This window comes from Puntigrus tetrazona, chromosome 11 (genome assembly GCF_018831695.1).
Source record: "Puntigrus tetrazona isolate hp1 chromosome 11, ASM1883169v1, whole genome shotgun sequence".
Lineage (NCBI taxonomy): Eukaryota > Metazoa > Chordata > Actinopteri > Cypriniformes > Cyprinidae > Puntigrus > Puntigrus tetrazona.
The window spans coordinates 15,444,067-15,460,839 of NC_056709.1; the positions used below are offsets into that span (position 1 = coordinate 15,444,067).

Below are 16,773 nucleotides of genomic sequence, written 5' to 3' on the forward strand. Positions count from 1 at the left end.
GGGATCACAATCACAGGAAACAATGCATCCCGCTTTAATGATGAATGTTGATTCTACTGCCAAAACGGCAGCGAAAAAAGCTAATTCGTGGATCTTGTAGGCTGCGGTCCATTGTTGCAGACTAAAGTCCTCATGAAATCCATATTTAATCAAAGTACTTTGTTTAGTCTTGAGGTGAACAGTGAATCTGTTCAAGTTAATCCACTGCAAAAAATAATAAATAAATAAATAAATAAAAAAGTTTGTTGTGGTGCTCTTTAATCAAATCAGATCATCGAACTGTTTGAGCTTCTGGAACAGTACGAGTTTATTACAAACAACCGCAAGATTTAATTACTATTATTATTATTACTTTTTTTTTTTATAAATATCATTATAACTGTTTATAGACTACGATGTTAATTGTAATTAAACAGTCCTTCACCAAATAACTACGCAGCAAAAGTCTGGGTCTCTCTGTGTCGCTCAGGCTGAGCTGCAGTGTCTATTCTCAGGAGCGATCCCACTACTGATCGACACGGGGGCTTTGACCTGCTCCGTCTCCGACCTGGGCCGGTTCACCCCTCCTTAGACGACCTGGCGGTCCCGAGCTCCCCCAGGAGCACCATATCGATACCGAACTTAGCGCGGACTCCCGATCGACATAGTCCACGGCAGCCCAGAAGCCCTGAGCTCAAGCGATCCGCCAGCCTCAGCCTCCCAGTAGCTTGGATTACAGGCGCCGCCACCGCACCCGGCGAGAACCCGAGAGACTCAACCTGCTGCTCAACCTGCCGCTCGCTGCGCCCTCTAGCGTCGAGAAAGTACACTACACTCACATTAGCTGCTGAGCAGAGTTCGAGCCGAGCTCATCTTGTTTTGTTGTATTTTCATACAACAAACACAAAGTACATTTCTTCCCAGACCCATTCTAATTTATTTGGTTAGTATTTAATTCAGTGTATATTGGTTAATAAATTAATTATTTACTGTACATTTGGATTTGGACTTGATTATGAAAACCGTTTTATCTGTTATGTGTTTGTAAAGTAGCTATCTTGTGTAAAAAAAATGGCCAAATACAATGATTCAATGTAATACTACACTTATCTTAACCACAATGTTTGTGTGTGAAAAATATCTAGGGCTACTTGAAGCCCCTTAAAAAAAAGGCTAATTTGTGAGAGTATAGGGCTGTTTATTTGTTATTTGAGTTTGACAACACTGACCAATTTAAAATTATTAAGTATAAAAAGTGTTAATAATGTAATTCAAATAATAATCAAATAAATAACATTTGTAATTTCTTTCAGGGTGTGGGCCTATTGAAAACAAGTCACATTGCGTACATATGAGATATTTTCTGCACCTTAAATAAATAAATACCTGTACAATCAGAAAAACTTTTTTTCATGGTTCTGTATGTCGCTTGATGTGCTCATGTTGCAATAAAGAAATGATGCATTGTCCTGCACATCCTAGAGTCACCTTTGTGTTTGTTACAGCTCTTCATACAATGCAGATTGTTTTAATGCAGTTTCGGTTTTAACAGGAACGTAACAGAATCAATTATGCAACATTATTTAAATTTTTGTTATGCAAGAGGCATAAAAATGTAAATAAGCAAAAGTCTAAATATTAAAATAGTGCACACATGCACCATTTGCGATAAATTTATTTGAATAAAATAAATGTTGCATGCAATTACTCAAGCTGTTCCGTGTGACCTGAAAAAGGGAGGTGAAACTGCCACAGATGATCTCACTTCACCTCAGGGAGTTACCTGTCTGCCAAATCCTTCTTTATTATGATGAAAATGGTAAATTTATAAAATCTCCAACCACGCATGACCAACTCAGCGGCACCTAACCGTCGAAGGGATTTCCTCCGTTGGCACAAAACGCTGGCACATGCTCGTAAACACACACACACACACACACATAGTGTATATTGCAAGCCTAATTATTTTACCACACTCCCTCCATTGTAGTCTCAAGGGTGAGTACATCTCATGAGTACATTCAGTTAACACATAAATTCCTCAGCAGCTTCCTCACCAGGGTGGAACCTGAACACCGGTCTTTAAGTCTCATCTCCGCTGGTGGTGACAGCTGGGACTGACACACATACACTCTCCCACACACACCCTACCCTCCCTCACTCACCCACAAAGTCCAGGAGCCGCCCTGGATCTGCATCCCTATAAGAGGTCAGAGCTGGGCTCATAGGTGCCATCCTCGTCTGGACAACTCTAACGGTTTCCTCTCTGGGTTCATCTCATCTCTGCATCCATCCACCATGTCTGTTCGCATTACGTCCACCAAAGGACCCAAGACCGTGACTTCTAAGTCTATTATCACCAAGAGTCGTGGTGGTTCCACGGTCTTTCCGCAGAAAGCCTACAGCGTGTATGGAGGAAGTTTGGGTGGAGGCACCCGCGTCTCTTCCTCCTCCCTTCAGTCCAGAATCGGAGGATACGGCGGAGGATATGGTTTTGGTGGAGGGCACGGTGGAGGTTTTGGTGGCGGATACGGTGGAGCTTTTGGTGGAGGATATGGAGCAGGCATAATGCCTGGAGGCTGCGTTGTAAATGACTTCCAGCTGAATGAGAAGGCCACCATGCAGAACCTGAACGACCGTCTGGCGACCTACCTGGAGAAGGTGCGCTCGCTGGAGGCTGCCAATGCCATCCTGGAGAGGCAGATCCGCGAATACTATGAGAAGAAAGGGCCGATCGCACAGAGGGACTACAGCCCCTACTGGAACACCATCAAGGACCTAAAAGACAAGGTACGGTGATGCCAGAATTAATATGAAACATTACTAGTAAAATAACATTCTTGCTTGATAGCCTATGTGTTCTCGTGCATTGAATATTCTACGTTTCAGATTTTTAGTGCACTAATCTAGTTGCATATATCCTTGCAACCCAATGAATACCCAAAAGATTCTAACCTCTCACACATGTGTCCTGCAGCGCTGCAGTTCTATAACGAATTCATGCATTAAAAACTGCATATCAATGCTTTTCGTTACAGATTAAGAACGCTACCATCAACAACGCCAACATCCTCCTGCAGATCGACAACTCTAAACTGGCTGCCGATGACTTCAGAATCAAGTAAGCTACACAGTGTTGACCACAACTGTGTGAATTTAAGTAGTTTGGTGGATAAAATATTCAGCACAACTGTCAGAAAATTAGTATAAACAGTACGCCAAGTAATGACGAAAACGTATCATACTGGTATGATGAACATTCATGAGATCGGGTAAGCAAATCAGCATATAAAAATGATTTTGAAGGATCGTGCGACACTGAAGTCTGAAGTAATAGCTGCTAAGACAAATTTCATTTTAAAACATACAACAAAATGGCAATTTTAAGGTATTTTTGATCAAATAAATGCGGCCTTGGCTAGTATAAGAAGCTTCTTTCAAAATGTTAGTGCATGCATGTTTTTCTGACATTGGTTGTGCTTGGTGTGTTTATTTCCTATGTCACCTTTCCAACAATCAGATATGAGCATGAGGTGGTGATGCGTCAGTGTGTGGAGGCCGACATCGCCAACCTGCGCCGCTTGCTGGACCAGACAAACCTGGCAAGGGCCGACCTGGAGATGCAGATCAAGGGTCTGGAGGAAGAGCTAGCATTCATGAAGAAGAACCACCAGGAGGTGTGTAGAAGTTGTTTAAAAAAAATCATTTAACTGATCCTACTTTTTGGAGCATTATATTATATTCTGTGGCATTACAGGAGCTGGCTGCACTGAGGTCACAGCTGACAGGCACAGTGAACGTAGAGGTTGATGCTGCTCCTCAGCAAGATCTGACCAAGGTTATGGAAGAGATTCGTAATCATTACGAGAACATCATCCAGAAACACCGCAGGGAACAGGAGGCCTGGTTCAAAGACAAGGTAAGACATCATTCTCACTCGGTGTCAATCTGAATTCTACCTAGCTATCACTAAATATTAAACCGCATATTCCAGAATGTCACTTGGATGGTGATGCAGTGTTTTTGTCTTTTGTTTTAGACTGCAGGGTTGAACAAAGAGGTGGCCATCAACACAGAGACCATACAAACGTCCAGATCACAGGTCACAGAGCTGAGAAACACCTTGCAGAGTCTGGAGATCGAGCTGCAGTCTCAACTCAGCATGGTGAGATACAAGTGGAACCTAGAGCGAGATTAGATAGATCGTCGTGCTTAATTATGTTTTTGTGCATGTTCTCACACAGAAAGCGGCACTGGAGAACTCGCTGGTAGAAACAGAGGCTAGATACAGCGCTATGCTAGCAGGCTACCAGAACCAAATCAACATGCTGGAAGCCGAGCTTTGTCAAGTGCGGGCTAGCATTGAGCAACAGGGACGCGACTACGCCTTACTGCTGGACATCAAGAGCCGCCTGGAGAAGGAGATCGCCACCTATAGAAGCCTCCTGGAAAATCAGGACATCAAGTAAGTCGGTTCTTTTTAAAAGGTAAACAGTGGAGCATGGATTATGTTATGACAGTATCATCTTCACTAATTATTTTTTTCTTCCTGTTACTCTTCCAGAACCCAAATTCCAGGTAATTGAAATCTCTCTTGTATTTTCTGGTAGGATGGTCAGTGTATGTTGTGCGTTGCACATTAATAACTCTTTCCCTGTTGTCCTTCAGGATCAACTATCATGATCTCAGGTGGATCTCACTCCTCAGGAGGATCTCACATCGTCACATCTGGTGGATCTCAGTCCTCTGGTGGTTCTCACACCATCACAACTGGTGGACCAACAATCCAAATCAAGCAAACCACCACCACTTCACACCGTACTTACTAAAGTCACAGCGTGCCGCTTCGTGAGACAGTGTTCAAACACGTGCAGGCATTTCATATTAACTGAGTCTTAATACAGTTTGTGTGACATGACAAAAAACATTGAAAGAAACTTACTGTTATGTTGCTGTATGTGAGTCTCTTAAAATAAAATGGCTGTCAATAAATATTGGTTCAGTGTCGTAATCATTTTCAAACAGAAATTAAAAATTTTTTTGTTTTGCAGAATAAAAATGAGACGCGAATCCATCTGAGAAAGAGCCGAAAAGGTGTCAAAAGAAAAAAAGCAGCTGTACTGTGGAGATTGAAAAAATGTGATTAATTAAAAATTTTGACATCAATTTTTTGTGTGAAGGATTCAAACAGAAATTAAAAACTTGAAAAAGCGTACAAATTATAGGGGGAGCCCTTAAATTCAGTTTTTCTGTTTTAATGTTTGAGATTATGGCAGTAACCAACCCTCAGTTTTCATGGCCACCTTGTGGGACGCTGAACTTGATTGGACTGTGTTGAACTCGAGCGGAAAGGGTTGTTGATCTGCAGAGAGAGTACTTGAAGGCTCCTGATTGTTCTTGCTGACCTTGACCTGGATCGAAGACGTTAGCAGAGGACAAGTTCTCAAGACCGTCCTGTTCCTCTTTCTCTCGGGCCCCACATAAACACTCTCCATCCTTCTCCTGTTTCTCTCCAGGGCCTCGTATCTTTCACTAACACTGACGGCCTGATGCTGATGAATATTGTGCCCAGATTAGGAGGAAATCTCTTTCAGGATTGTTTTCTACGCTGCTGTTAAATGTAATTATATTAGTTTGATCAGTTCTTTCTCTTATATGTAATTGAGTCGTGTCACATACATTACATACGACTGAATTATAATGAATAGCGATTAAGTGTGTAGACACAAGAGATAGTCAAGAGATATTTGAAAATGTTTTACTATGCTGAAAATATTAATGATTTAAAGTGAAACAGCGCCTCCGTCTGGTCAAGAAACACAGACGCTGCACACGAACAGAAATATCACGTGTCTTCCAGAGAGAGGCGACATGGTAGCAATCATGACATACAGCAGCGTCCCTGATGTTAACAAACACTCTCTTTAATTAAACAGGTTCCACATGTAGAAAAAGCAAGACAACGCCATTATCTGGAGTTGATGAGAGTGAAACGATGTCATGATCACTGACTACTTAATCGTATCGTTCATCTCTAAATGGTGCAGAAACAAGCGCAAAAAGTCTGGGTCTCTCTGTGTCGCTCAGGCTGAGCTGCAGTGTCTATTCTCAGGAGCGATCCCACTACTGATCGACACGGGGGCTTTGACCTGCTCCGTCTCCGACCTGGGCCGGTTCACCCCTCCTTAGACGACCTGGCGGTCCCGAGCTCCCCCAGGAGCACCATATCGATACCGAACTTAGCGCGGACTCCCGATCGACATAGTCCACGGCAGCCCAGAAGCCCTGAGCTCAAGCGATCCGCCAGCCTCAGCCTCCCAGTAGCTTGGATTACAGGCGCCGCCACCGCACCCGGCGAGAACCCGAGAGACTCAACCTGCTGCTCAACCTGCCGCTCGCTGCGCCCTCTAGCGCCGAGAAACTACACTACACTCACATTCAAATCACTTTAATCTAATTTTGAAATAGCTAGTGTGTCATAAATCAACATCAGAAAAATGTTCTGGGTTTTCGAATCAAAATATGACTTTCTATAATGACACAGGAAGTTGATTTCATACATGTCCTCATATATGCAGGCGTTTTGGGAGAACAAAGGAATAGAGAAAGAAATGCTCACTTATTATTGTATTTAAAAAAATTATATTATTATGAAAATATTGTCCATTATTACTCCAGTCCTTTTTTTTCGTTACATGTTGCCCCAAAAACAAATTAGATTTAGTATAGATACATTATACATAATGAGAAAACTAGTTTATGACGATTAGCAAACAACTTGCAGAAAGAAAAATGGTATGTTGAAACATTTTGGAAAAATAAAAATGTATTGGTGATTTTAAAAATTGCTGAAAGTAAAAAACTGCTAGAGCTGTAAAATCAGTGTAATGCTAAGTTTATCTTTCTTTCCTTTTTCTATTTTAAGATTTAAGTAACAGTACCAATAAATTCAATTTGTTTTATATTCATAAGAACATTATGTATTATTACATAATTAACCCAATTTAGTTTAAATGCATCATATTTACAATTTGTTTTATTAATAAACCCAATGTATTTTAATACATATTATATATTTCTTTTTTCCTCGCTAAATCACGATACGCTACAACAAAATCTAACCACACACACAAAAGAACAACAGTCAGACCACCTTGTTTTACAATTGTTTTAATGCTTCAGAGCATATTTTGAAAAAAAAAGTGCTAAACATTAGCTATAGTGCTACAGATATGTTTCCTCAAGAGAAAATGTTGTTAACAGCACTGCTTATATTACACTAACATACAGAGTGACAGGAAAAAATGAGTTTCAACTGAGAATGGTTGGTTGCCAGGAAATAATAAAATCAACAACATCTACTGAAAATCAACAAAATAAAATTGAGCGTGTTTGCACCACACTTTTCTGTGTAGGCTTTATTTTAGTAACACAGCTGTATAAAACAAACCTTCTACATAAAATAACTGGTCACAAAGACCAACTACGTTCAGCTGGCTTTGAAGGAGGAAATATCTGTTAACAAATCACTGAAGCATCTTCATTTTCAACGCTTGGGCTTGGAGACAGTTTGGTGGTATCCAGTTCCGTCACAGAAAACACTTCGAATGTGCATTTAAGGTCCTTTGGGTTCCCAAACTAAACCAGAAAGACTAGGGTGTTTGTCTTAAAGGAACAGTTCACCCAAAAATAAAAAAAACACCCAATAATTAATGATTTAATGCCTTACATTAACACATGACATTGAGGCAAGGCAGATCCCAACTGAAAAGCTGAACTGTTTAAAAACTGAAGGGTAAATTTAAGACTTTTTAAGACCAAGTAAAGTTTTGTAAGCCTTAATGTAGCACTAGCCTACCTCTATTTCATTCTATATATTCTATTTGAATATACTAAAAAAAAATTCATTCCTGTGATTTTAAATGACTCCAGTCACGTGATCCTTAAGATTGTGATATTCTTATTTGCTGCTCAAAAGCATTTGTTATTAGTATTATATTGCCACAGTTGAGTAAAATTGCTGTCAGGTCTCTTTGATGAATGGTAAGTTCTAAAGAACAGCATTTATCTAAAAATAAAAATATTTTGTATAATTATAAATTCTTAATTCATTATAAAGTCTTTATCATCACTTTTGATCAATTTAATTTTAATTTAATGCTGATCTCTGGATATTTATATTCATCAAACCCTGAAAAAGGGCACTTTTGTTACGTAAAACAAAGAAGGTGTTGCTATCTTTTGCAATTTTTATTCTTTTGTTCTTTAAAATGATATCCTTGTAGTGTCATATTTTCCTTTTCACATAAAAAGCATTTAAAAAGGCTTCACTGAATCGACACAGGCCTGTTTGACGCTCAGTACTGGAGTATTAGCATTACCGGGCGTGTGCTGAAGCAGTCTGGAATCAGGCTCACACGATCGACCTAGGTATGATTTATAAATTGATTTGGCATTGAGAAATATCATGCTGACGAGAGATTCGACATATATACTTTATAAACTAATAACTAACGTGGTTGGGTAATCTCTGCGTGATTAATACACGTGCCCGAACAAACCAACAGAACTTTGACGTTTTTACAGTGGTTCCCGGAATTGCGAGCAAAACGATCAACAGGTGGGCTTTTGAATTACTTTTATTAAAAAAGGTTTTATGAAACAAGAATACAAGACAGTTCCGCTGTCACGCTCATCACTTATCAAGCAGAGCCAACATGTGCTCAGTATTTCCTCAGACACGATTCGGTCCCTATCCTCTGTATTTGCACGAGCGCAGACGCAGAAGATTAATATATTTTTACAAGTGGGTTATTTTGATTCTGGACTCTCCTGGGCTGCCTATATACACGAGCTGTTTAAACTTTTGAAACAAAACGAAAAGAATTCTATTTCGAATCCAACGATCCGTGGCGCGTGACTTCGTTCTGATTGTGACGTCACTGCACCGATGGCTTTTAGAACTTCTCGGCCTGATCAGAGAAACCTGTTTGATTTCGCGTCTGTTGGCTTTTGATCAACGTTAGATTCCAGATCAGCGCCTGATTGTGAATCTGCATTAGCCTTCAGCCTGCAGCCGTATCTATTTCAGATGATACAGTTGTACTTTTCAGCCCTTTTTAACCTGAAAATGAACTGTAACGAATTCCACAAGCTGAGGCTCCAAACGTATGCGAGAGTTCAACAGCATACCATTAAGATGAGCAAAATCACCCCAATCTCCAGCCCAATGCAGACGAAGGAGCAGAAGCTTCCCCCCATCCACGGAGCTTCCCCTGCCGGAGGTGAGCTGTTAAAACAAGCTCAAACCCGTTTTCTAAGTTTGATTGCAGTATGAAGTAGACACATGTTCCTTCATGAGTGCTAACATGAAATAAATGTGACCTTACGCAGGACTTTCGTCCACATCCGCCGCCTAAGAAGAAGGTGAACGGATCCAGCCTCAGTGCTGAAGAAAAGTTTCAGTTGTTTGGTCTCCGATGCAGCGAGGACAAAACGAGGGAAGAAGTCAGGCAGTTCCTTAGAGAGGGACGACAGAAACGCCCCGCATCAGGACCCCGAAGCAAAACCATCCTTCCGCAACTCAGTGTGCAAAAGACCAAGCGTCAAAGCATCTCGGAGTACAACGAGGATATTAGAAAAGCTGCTCGCTTGAACGTAAGCTAATTTAGCATGTTTTGATTCATCCATATCAACTTAACGTGTACTTTATTTGTGTTAGCGCTGTCAGTGTATTCACATTCTTATATTTTCTAGCCTATGTACGCACATGGAACACAAAAACCTTTCTTTTGAGTGTGATTAATCTTTTAAATTGTACACGTAGTGAAATATCCACTGCTCTTGTGTGGATGTGGATTGTGTGTCTGTACTCTCCTAATTTCTTTTTTCTGTTCTATTCTCAGTTTTTTACAGAAGAAAACAAAAGGATTCTGCGTACTAGAGCTCAACAATATTCTGCAGAGGAAAGAAAAATGTCCCAAATGGAGATTGAAGCAAAACAAGACTGGGCCAATTTCTGGGTCTCCTACAAAGCCGCAAATCCCTTGGAGCTCCAGAAAAAGTATTTAGTTGTCACTTTTAAATCTAGAAGCCACACTTTTGTGGTCCTTGTAAATGAAGCAGTTTCAATTGCCAGGAGCTTATACTCACACGGTCGTGTTTCAGGGATCAGGAATTACTAGAGAAGAGGCTCAAATTAGAAAAAAAGGAAAAAGCTCTTCAAAGGTAAGCACCGTCATGTTAGTATGCACAATTATTCCTGCACGTCCCGAAAGCGAAGACGCTGCTTCACATACTATTATTTATAACCATCTCCGTTACAGAAAAATCTGTGAAGTTGAAGACATGAAAGAAATTGAAGAGATGCAGCGGAGAGAAGACGACGAGCGCAAAACGCGTGAGGAAGAGGACAGACAACGTCGTCTGGACTCTGAACGGTTATCCTTTGAGAATGAGAGATTGATGTCCAAAAAAAAGGAAAAGAAGAAGTTATTACGGGAAAACAGGGACGAAAAGGAAAAGTAGTAAGTTTCTTGTGCCCAACCGTGGGACTGATTTCTTAATAGTCTCCAATCTGAGGAAACCCAAGACACAGCAACAGCGCCTGACCCTCTGAGTTTTTCCTTTGTATGTTTGTTTTTGTCCAGTGAAAAGAATAGAGTCCGCATGGAGGAGGAGATACAGAGGCTTACTGACTGCATTCAAGAAAAGCACAATCAAGTGAAAGCAAATCTGGAGATGGGAAATAAAACACAGGTCTCCAGAAGAATCCGATTAAGCGTCCGAATATAGTAAGAGACCGCGTAGATCTCTGTCAGCGTTCAAGCTCATCCTTTTCTGTCTGTGTCACCAGAAACGGGCAGAGAACGAAAAGTTGTGTGAGGAGCTCGGGAAGGTCACGGAGAGCTATGACTCGCAGGATTTCAGTCCTGCTTATCCATTAATGACGATGTGCCACTTCGAGGACTGTATTTCTTTCTTTCTTGATTTGATGGAAGACGCATCTCCTGAGGACCTCTGCAAATTACAAGAGCAGATTTGCAAACAAAATAAAGCCAGGTAAAATAAATGAATGCATAGCTACAAGCTGACGGGTGATCATCAGCAGTTCAGTACAGGATTGAGTGGCTCTTTAAAACCTATTTCTTTTTCTCTTTCACAGGGAGCAGAAAGAGGAACGCCTCAGATGTGAAGCTTTATTTGAAGAACGGAGGCAGAGAAGACTGGAGAGATCACTTTCTCCACCGCTGAGAGTAGTAAGTGGTGCACAGAACCAGCAATACATGTCCAGTACTTTCGCTTTGCTTATTAAATATTGTAACGTGAATCGGTAGCGTGAGTTAAATCTCGTCTATATTGCAGCCTGGAAAAAAGCTGATGCCACGTACCCAGCCTTCGAACGACATAAGAAAGAAACCGAAACCAGTGGAAACCAAGAAGATGAACGAAGATTTATACGCTTACTTTCTGGAATAATACTTAGATATTAGTATATATTAGAGAAACATTTATAGTAGAAGTAGATAGAAGAGTAGATAGAAATATTACAGAAAAAAAAATAGAAATTTTAGATATTACAGAAAAAAAAAAAAAAAAAAGTAGAAATATTAGATATTACAGAAAAAAACAAAAAAAGTAGAAAACTTAGATATTAGAAAAAAAATAAAAGAAAAAAAAAAAAAAGTAGAAAACTTAGATATTAGAGAAAAAAAAAAAAGTAGAAAACTTAGATATTAAAGAAAAAAACAAAAAAGTAGAAAACTTAGATATTAAAGAAAAAAACAAAAAAAGTAGAAAACTTAGATATTAAAGAAAAAAACAAAAAAAGTAGAAAACTTAGATATTAAAGAAAAAACAAAAAAAGGAGAAATATTAGATATTAAAGAAAAAAACAAAAAAAGTTGAAAACTTAGATATTATAGAAAAAAACAAAAAATTAGAAAACTTAGATATTAAAGAAAAAAAAAAAAAGTAGAAAACTTAGATATTAAAGAAAAAAACTAAAAAAAGTAGAAAACTTAGATATTACAGAAAAAAAAAAAAAGTAGAAAACTTAGATATTAAAGAAAAAAAAACAAAAAAAGTAGAAAACTTAGATATTAGAAAAAAAACAAAAAAAGTAGAAAACTTAGATATTAGAAAAAAACCAAAAAAAGGAGAAATATTAGATATTAAAGAAAAAAACAAAAAAAGTTGAAAACTTAGATATTATAGAAAAAAAACTAAAAATTAGAAAACTTAGATATTAAAGAAAAAAACAAACAAGTAGAAAACTTGGATATTAAAGAAAAAAACTAAAAAAAATAGAAAACTTAGATATTAAAGAAAAAAACTAAAAAAAGTAGAAAACTTAGATATTAAAGAAAAAAACAAAAAAGTAGAAAACTTAGATATTAACTAAAAAAAAGAAAACTTAGATAAAAGAAAAGTAGAAAACTTAGATATTAGAGAAAAAAACAAAAAGTAGAAAACTTAGATATTAAAGAAAAAAAAAAAAAAGTAGAAAACTTAGATATTAAAAAAAAAAAAATAAAAATAGAAAACTTAGATATTAAAGAAAAAAAAAAAAGTAGAAAACTTAGATATTAAAGAAAAAACAAAAAAGGAGAAATATTAGATATTAAAGAAAAAAACAAAAAAGTTGAAAACTTAGATATTATAGAAAAAACAAAAATTAGAAAACTTAGATATTAAAGAAAAAAAAAAAGTAGAAAACTTAGATATTAAAGAAAAAACTAAAAAAGTAGAAAACTTAGATATTACAGAAAAAAACAAAAAAGTAGAAAACTTAGATATTAAAGAAAAAAACAAAAAAGTAGAAAACTTAGATATTAGAGAAAAAAAAAAAAAAAAGTAGAAAACTTAGATATTTAAAAAAACAAAAAAGTAGAAAACTTAGATATTAGAAAAAAAAACAAAAAAAGGAGAAATATTAGATATTAAAGAAAAAACAAAAAAAGTTGAAAACTTAGATATTATAGGAAAAAAAAAAAAATTAGAAAACTTAGATATTAAAGAAAAAAACAAACAAGTAGAAAACTTGGATATTAAAGAAAAAAACTAAAAAAAATAGAAAACTTAGATATTAAAGAAAAAAACTAAAAAAAGTAGAAAACTTAGATATTACAGAAAAAAAAAAAAGTAGAAAACTTAGATATTAAAAAAAAAACTAAAAAAAGTAGAAAACTTAGATATTAAAGAAAAAAACAAACAAGTAGAAAACTTAGATATTAAAGAAAAACTAAAAACAAGTAGAAAACTTAGATATTAAAGAAAAAAACAAACAAGTAGAAAACTTAGATATTAAAGAAAAAACTAAAAACAAGTAGAAAACTTAGATATTAAAGAAAAACTAAAAAAAAAAAACTTAGTAGAAAACTTAGATATTAAAGAAAAAAACTAAAAAAGTAGAAATCTTAGATATTAAAGAAAAAAACAAAGTAGAAAACTTAGATATTAAAGAAAAAAACAAAAAAAGTAGAAAAGTTAGATATTAAAGAAAAAACTAAAAACAGTAGAAAACTTAGATATTAAAAAAAAAAAAAAAGTAAAAACTAAAAAAGTAAAAAGAAAACAGATATTAGAGAAAAAAGTAGAAATCTTAGATATTAGAGAAAAAACACAAAAAAGTAGAAATATTAGATATTACAGAAATAAAAAAGGAAAAAAGTAGAAATATTAGACATTAGTAGATAGATATTAGAGGAAAAAAAGTAGAAATCTTAGATATTAGAGAAAAAAAAAACAAAAAAAAGTAGAAATCTGTTGTGGAAATTCTTATTTTGTCAAAGTATTAAACTAAGTGTGAAGGCCGAGATTGAAGAGCCGAACAAAGTTGTCTTTGCCTTGATTTTATTTCTCTGCAGAGAAGTGGTCTGGGTCTGTGAGCAAAGAGACAAGGGTGAGGCACTGAGCAGAGTTTTTCTAGTCAAAAGTAGACATTTCAAGGTGACAAAAATCCCCACCTGACCAATGAAAATAGTTAGAACACATCACCCTATCTTACGTCAGGATGTCCTGTTATTCTCGGAGCAACTCAGAGATGTTATTTTCTTCTCTGCAGTCCCGTATAGAAGTTCCTTTACTTTTACTCTATATCATAATCATTTTATTCTATATTTCAGACTAGACTGATGTTTAGATTAAAATGAAGTGGTTTAGAAAACATGTGAGATATATATATATTTAATTACAATTACCTGAAATTAATTCATTCAGTGCTGTATGTAATATATGTGGTTAGTAAATCTCTAAAATTCCATTACAATTTGTAACAAAAATTGTATTATATATTAAACTAAACAAAAAACAATAAACATTGTATCATAACACTGGTGCTAAAGGCATTGAGCATTTTAATGCTCTGTATAATATAGAGCACACAAAATCCAAACCTTATGGTTTTCAAACGATTTCTGTTTTTTGGAAAAAAAGGCTAAAAATTATTTATGCAAAATTAATTATTATTTATCCCCAAATTAACCCAGCTATCCTGATGCATCATATTTACATATTTTTTATTAATAAACCCAACGTATTTTAATGCATATTATATATTTCTTTTTCCTCCCTAATTCACGATACGCTACAACAAAATCTAACCACACACACAAAAGAACCACCTTGTTTTACAACTGTTTTAATGCTTCAGAGCATATTTTGAGAATAAAAAGTGCTAAACATTAGCTATAGTGCTACAGATATGTTTCCTCAAGAGAAAATGTTGTTAACAGCACTGCTTATATTACACTAACATACAGAGTGACAGGAAAAAATGAGTTTCAACTGAGAATGGTTGGTTGCCAGGAAATAATAAAATCAACAACATCTACTGAAAATCAACAAAATAAAATTGAGCGTGTTTGCACCACACTTTTCTGTGTAAGCTTTATTTTAGTAACACAGCTGTATAAAACAAACCTTCTACATAAAATAACTGGTCACAAAGACCAACTACGTTCAGCTGGCTTTGAAGGAGGAAATATCTGTTAACAAATCACTGAAGCATCTTCATTTTCAACGCTTGGGCTTGGAGACAGTTTGGTGGTATCCAGTTCCGTCACGATTTTCTGAAACACTTTTAAGGTCTTTTGGGTAATTCAGGTGCATATGAGTCCAAAAAGCGTCATGCACCCAAGTTTACACCAACATCTGTTGGCTCATCTCTGCCCGAATAACATAGATGCCCGTGGTTGTCTGTGCTTCACAGCATTAAACTGGAACGGAACCGAAACAGTTATGCAATCTGCAAAAAATGAGACAAATCCAAAAATGTATTTTTATTGTAAAGGATGCATTAAAAACTTAATTAAGAAAAAGCCCTTAAATTCAGTTTTTCTGTTGAGATTATGGCAGTAACCAACCCTCAGTTTTCATGTCCACCTTGTGGGACGCTCCTGATTGTTCTTGCTGACCTTGACCTGGATCCAAGACGTTAGCAGAGGACAAGTTCTCAAGACCGTCCTGTTCCTCTTTCTCTCGGGCCCCACATAAACACTCTCCATCCTTCTCCTGTTTCTCTCCAGGGCCTCGTATCTTTCACTAACACTGACGGCCTGATGCTGATGAATATTGTGCCCAGATTAGGAGGAAATCTCTTTCAGGATTGTTTTCTACGCTGCTGTTAAATGTAATTATATTAGTTTGATCAGTTCTTTCTCTTATATGTAATTGAGTCGTGTCACATACATTACATACGACTGAATTCTAATGAATAGCGATTAAGTGTGTAGACACAAGAGATAGTCAAGAGATATTTGAAAATGTTTTACTATGCTGAAAATATTTATGATTTAAAGTGAAACAGCGCCTCCGTCTGGTCAAGAAACACAGACGCTGCACACGAACAGAAATATCACGTGTCTTCCAGAGAGAGGCGACATGGTAGCAATCATGACATACAGCAGCGTCCCTGATGTTAACAAACACTCTCTTTAATTAAACAGGTTCCACGTGTAGAAAAAGCAAGACAACGCCATTATCTGGAGTTGATGAGAGTGAAACGATTTCATGATCACTGACTACTTAATCGTATCGTTCATCTCTAAATGGTGCAGAAACAAGCGCAAAAAGTCTGGGTCTCTCTGTGTCGCTCAGGCTGAGCTGCAGTGTCTATTCTCAGGAGCGATCCCACTACTGATCGACACGGGGGCTTTGACCTGCTCCGTCTCCGACCTGGGCCGGTTCACCCCTCCTTAGACGACCTGGCGGTCCCGAGCTCCCCCAGGAGCACCATATCGATACCGAACTTAGCGCGGACTCCCGATCGACATAGTCCACTGCAGCCCAGAAGCCCTGAGCTCAAGCGATCCGCCAGCCTCAGCCTCCCAGTAGCTTGGATTACAGGCGCCGCCACCGCACCCGGCGAGAACCCGAGAGACTCAACCTGCTGCTCAACCTGCCGCTCGCTGCGCCCTCTAGCGAGAAACACGATATTTTCTGTTTTTATAGAAAACACTTTGCCGCACATAATCACTTAGCCAATTTCATTTTATTGTTAACGGTAGGCTATGTAGCTAATAGACCACTATTAGGCCTAATCTAATTCGTCGATTAATAACGAGTTGCTGTTTACAATTATCACTTATTTTTAAGAAAATCCCAACCGAACAATAAGAAATAGGGGGACACAAAGAACTGTCCCGCTGTCGTAAAAAACTGTGATAAATCTAACTAAAACAAGCGACAATAAAACAATTAATTAAAATAGGGGAAGTAAGATTAGCAGAATGTTCTGTTTTTGTTTTTTCCTGAAACATCATGTCACTGACAATGTACAACGCTGTCCTCCTG

The 16,773-nt window shown here is 37.2% G+C and overlaps 1 protein-coding gene across 1 annotated transcript; it reads left to right on the forward strand.

Annotated features, from left to right (window-relative positions):
• Positions 1 to 2,104: 2,104 nt before the first annotated feature.
• Positions 2,105 to 4,971, forward strand: LOC122353576 (keratin, type I cytoskeletal 19-like). Its single transcript, XM_043251375.1, has 8 exons — positions 2,105 to 2,769; positions 3,018 to 3,100; positions 3,500 to 3,656; positions 3,737 to 3,898; positions 4,019 to 4,144; positions 4,224 to 4,444; positions 4,544 to 4,557; positions 4,648 to 4,971. The coding sequence occupies exons 1-8, from the start codon at positions 2,278 to 2,280 to the stop codon at positions 4,806 to 4,808; spliced, it is 1,416 nt and encodes a 471-aa protein (XP_043107310.1). The 5' UTR covers positions 2,105 to 2,277; the 3' UTR covers positions 4,809 to 4,971.
• Positions 4,972 to 16,773: the final 11,802 nt, after the last annotated feature.

What these genes read in the sequence shown, in the direction of transcription:
- LOC122353576 (XM_043251375.1), top strand. Translation starts at nt 2,278, where the DNA reads ATGTCTGTTCGCATTACGTCCACCAAAGGACCCAAGACCGTGACTTCT. An exon ending in TCAAGGACCTAAAAGACAAG is followed by an intron (nt 2,770 to 3,017) that starts GTACGGTGATGC and finishes TTTTCGTTACAG; the next exon opens with ATTAAGAACGCTACCATCAA. An exon ending in TGCAGTCTCAACTCAGCATG is followed by an intron (nt 4,145 to 4,223) that starts GTGAGATACAAG and finishes GTTCTCACACAG; the next exon opens with AAAGCGGCACTGGAGAACTC.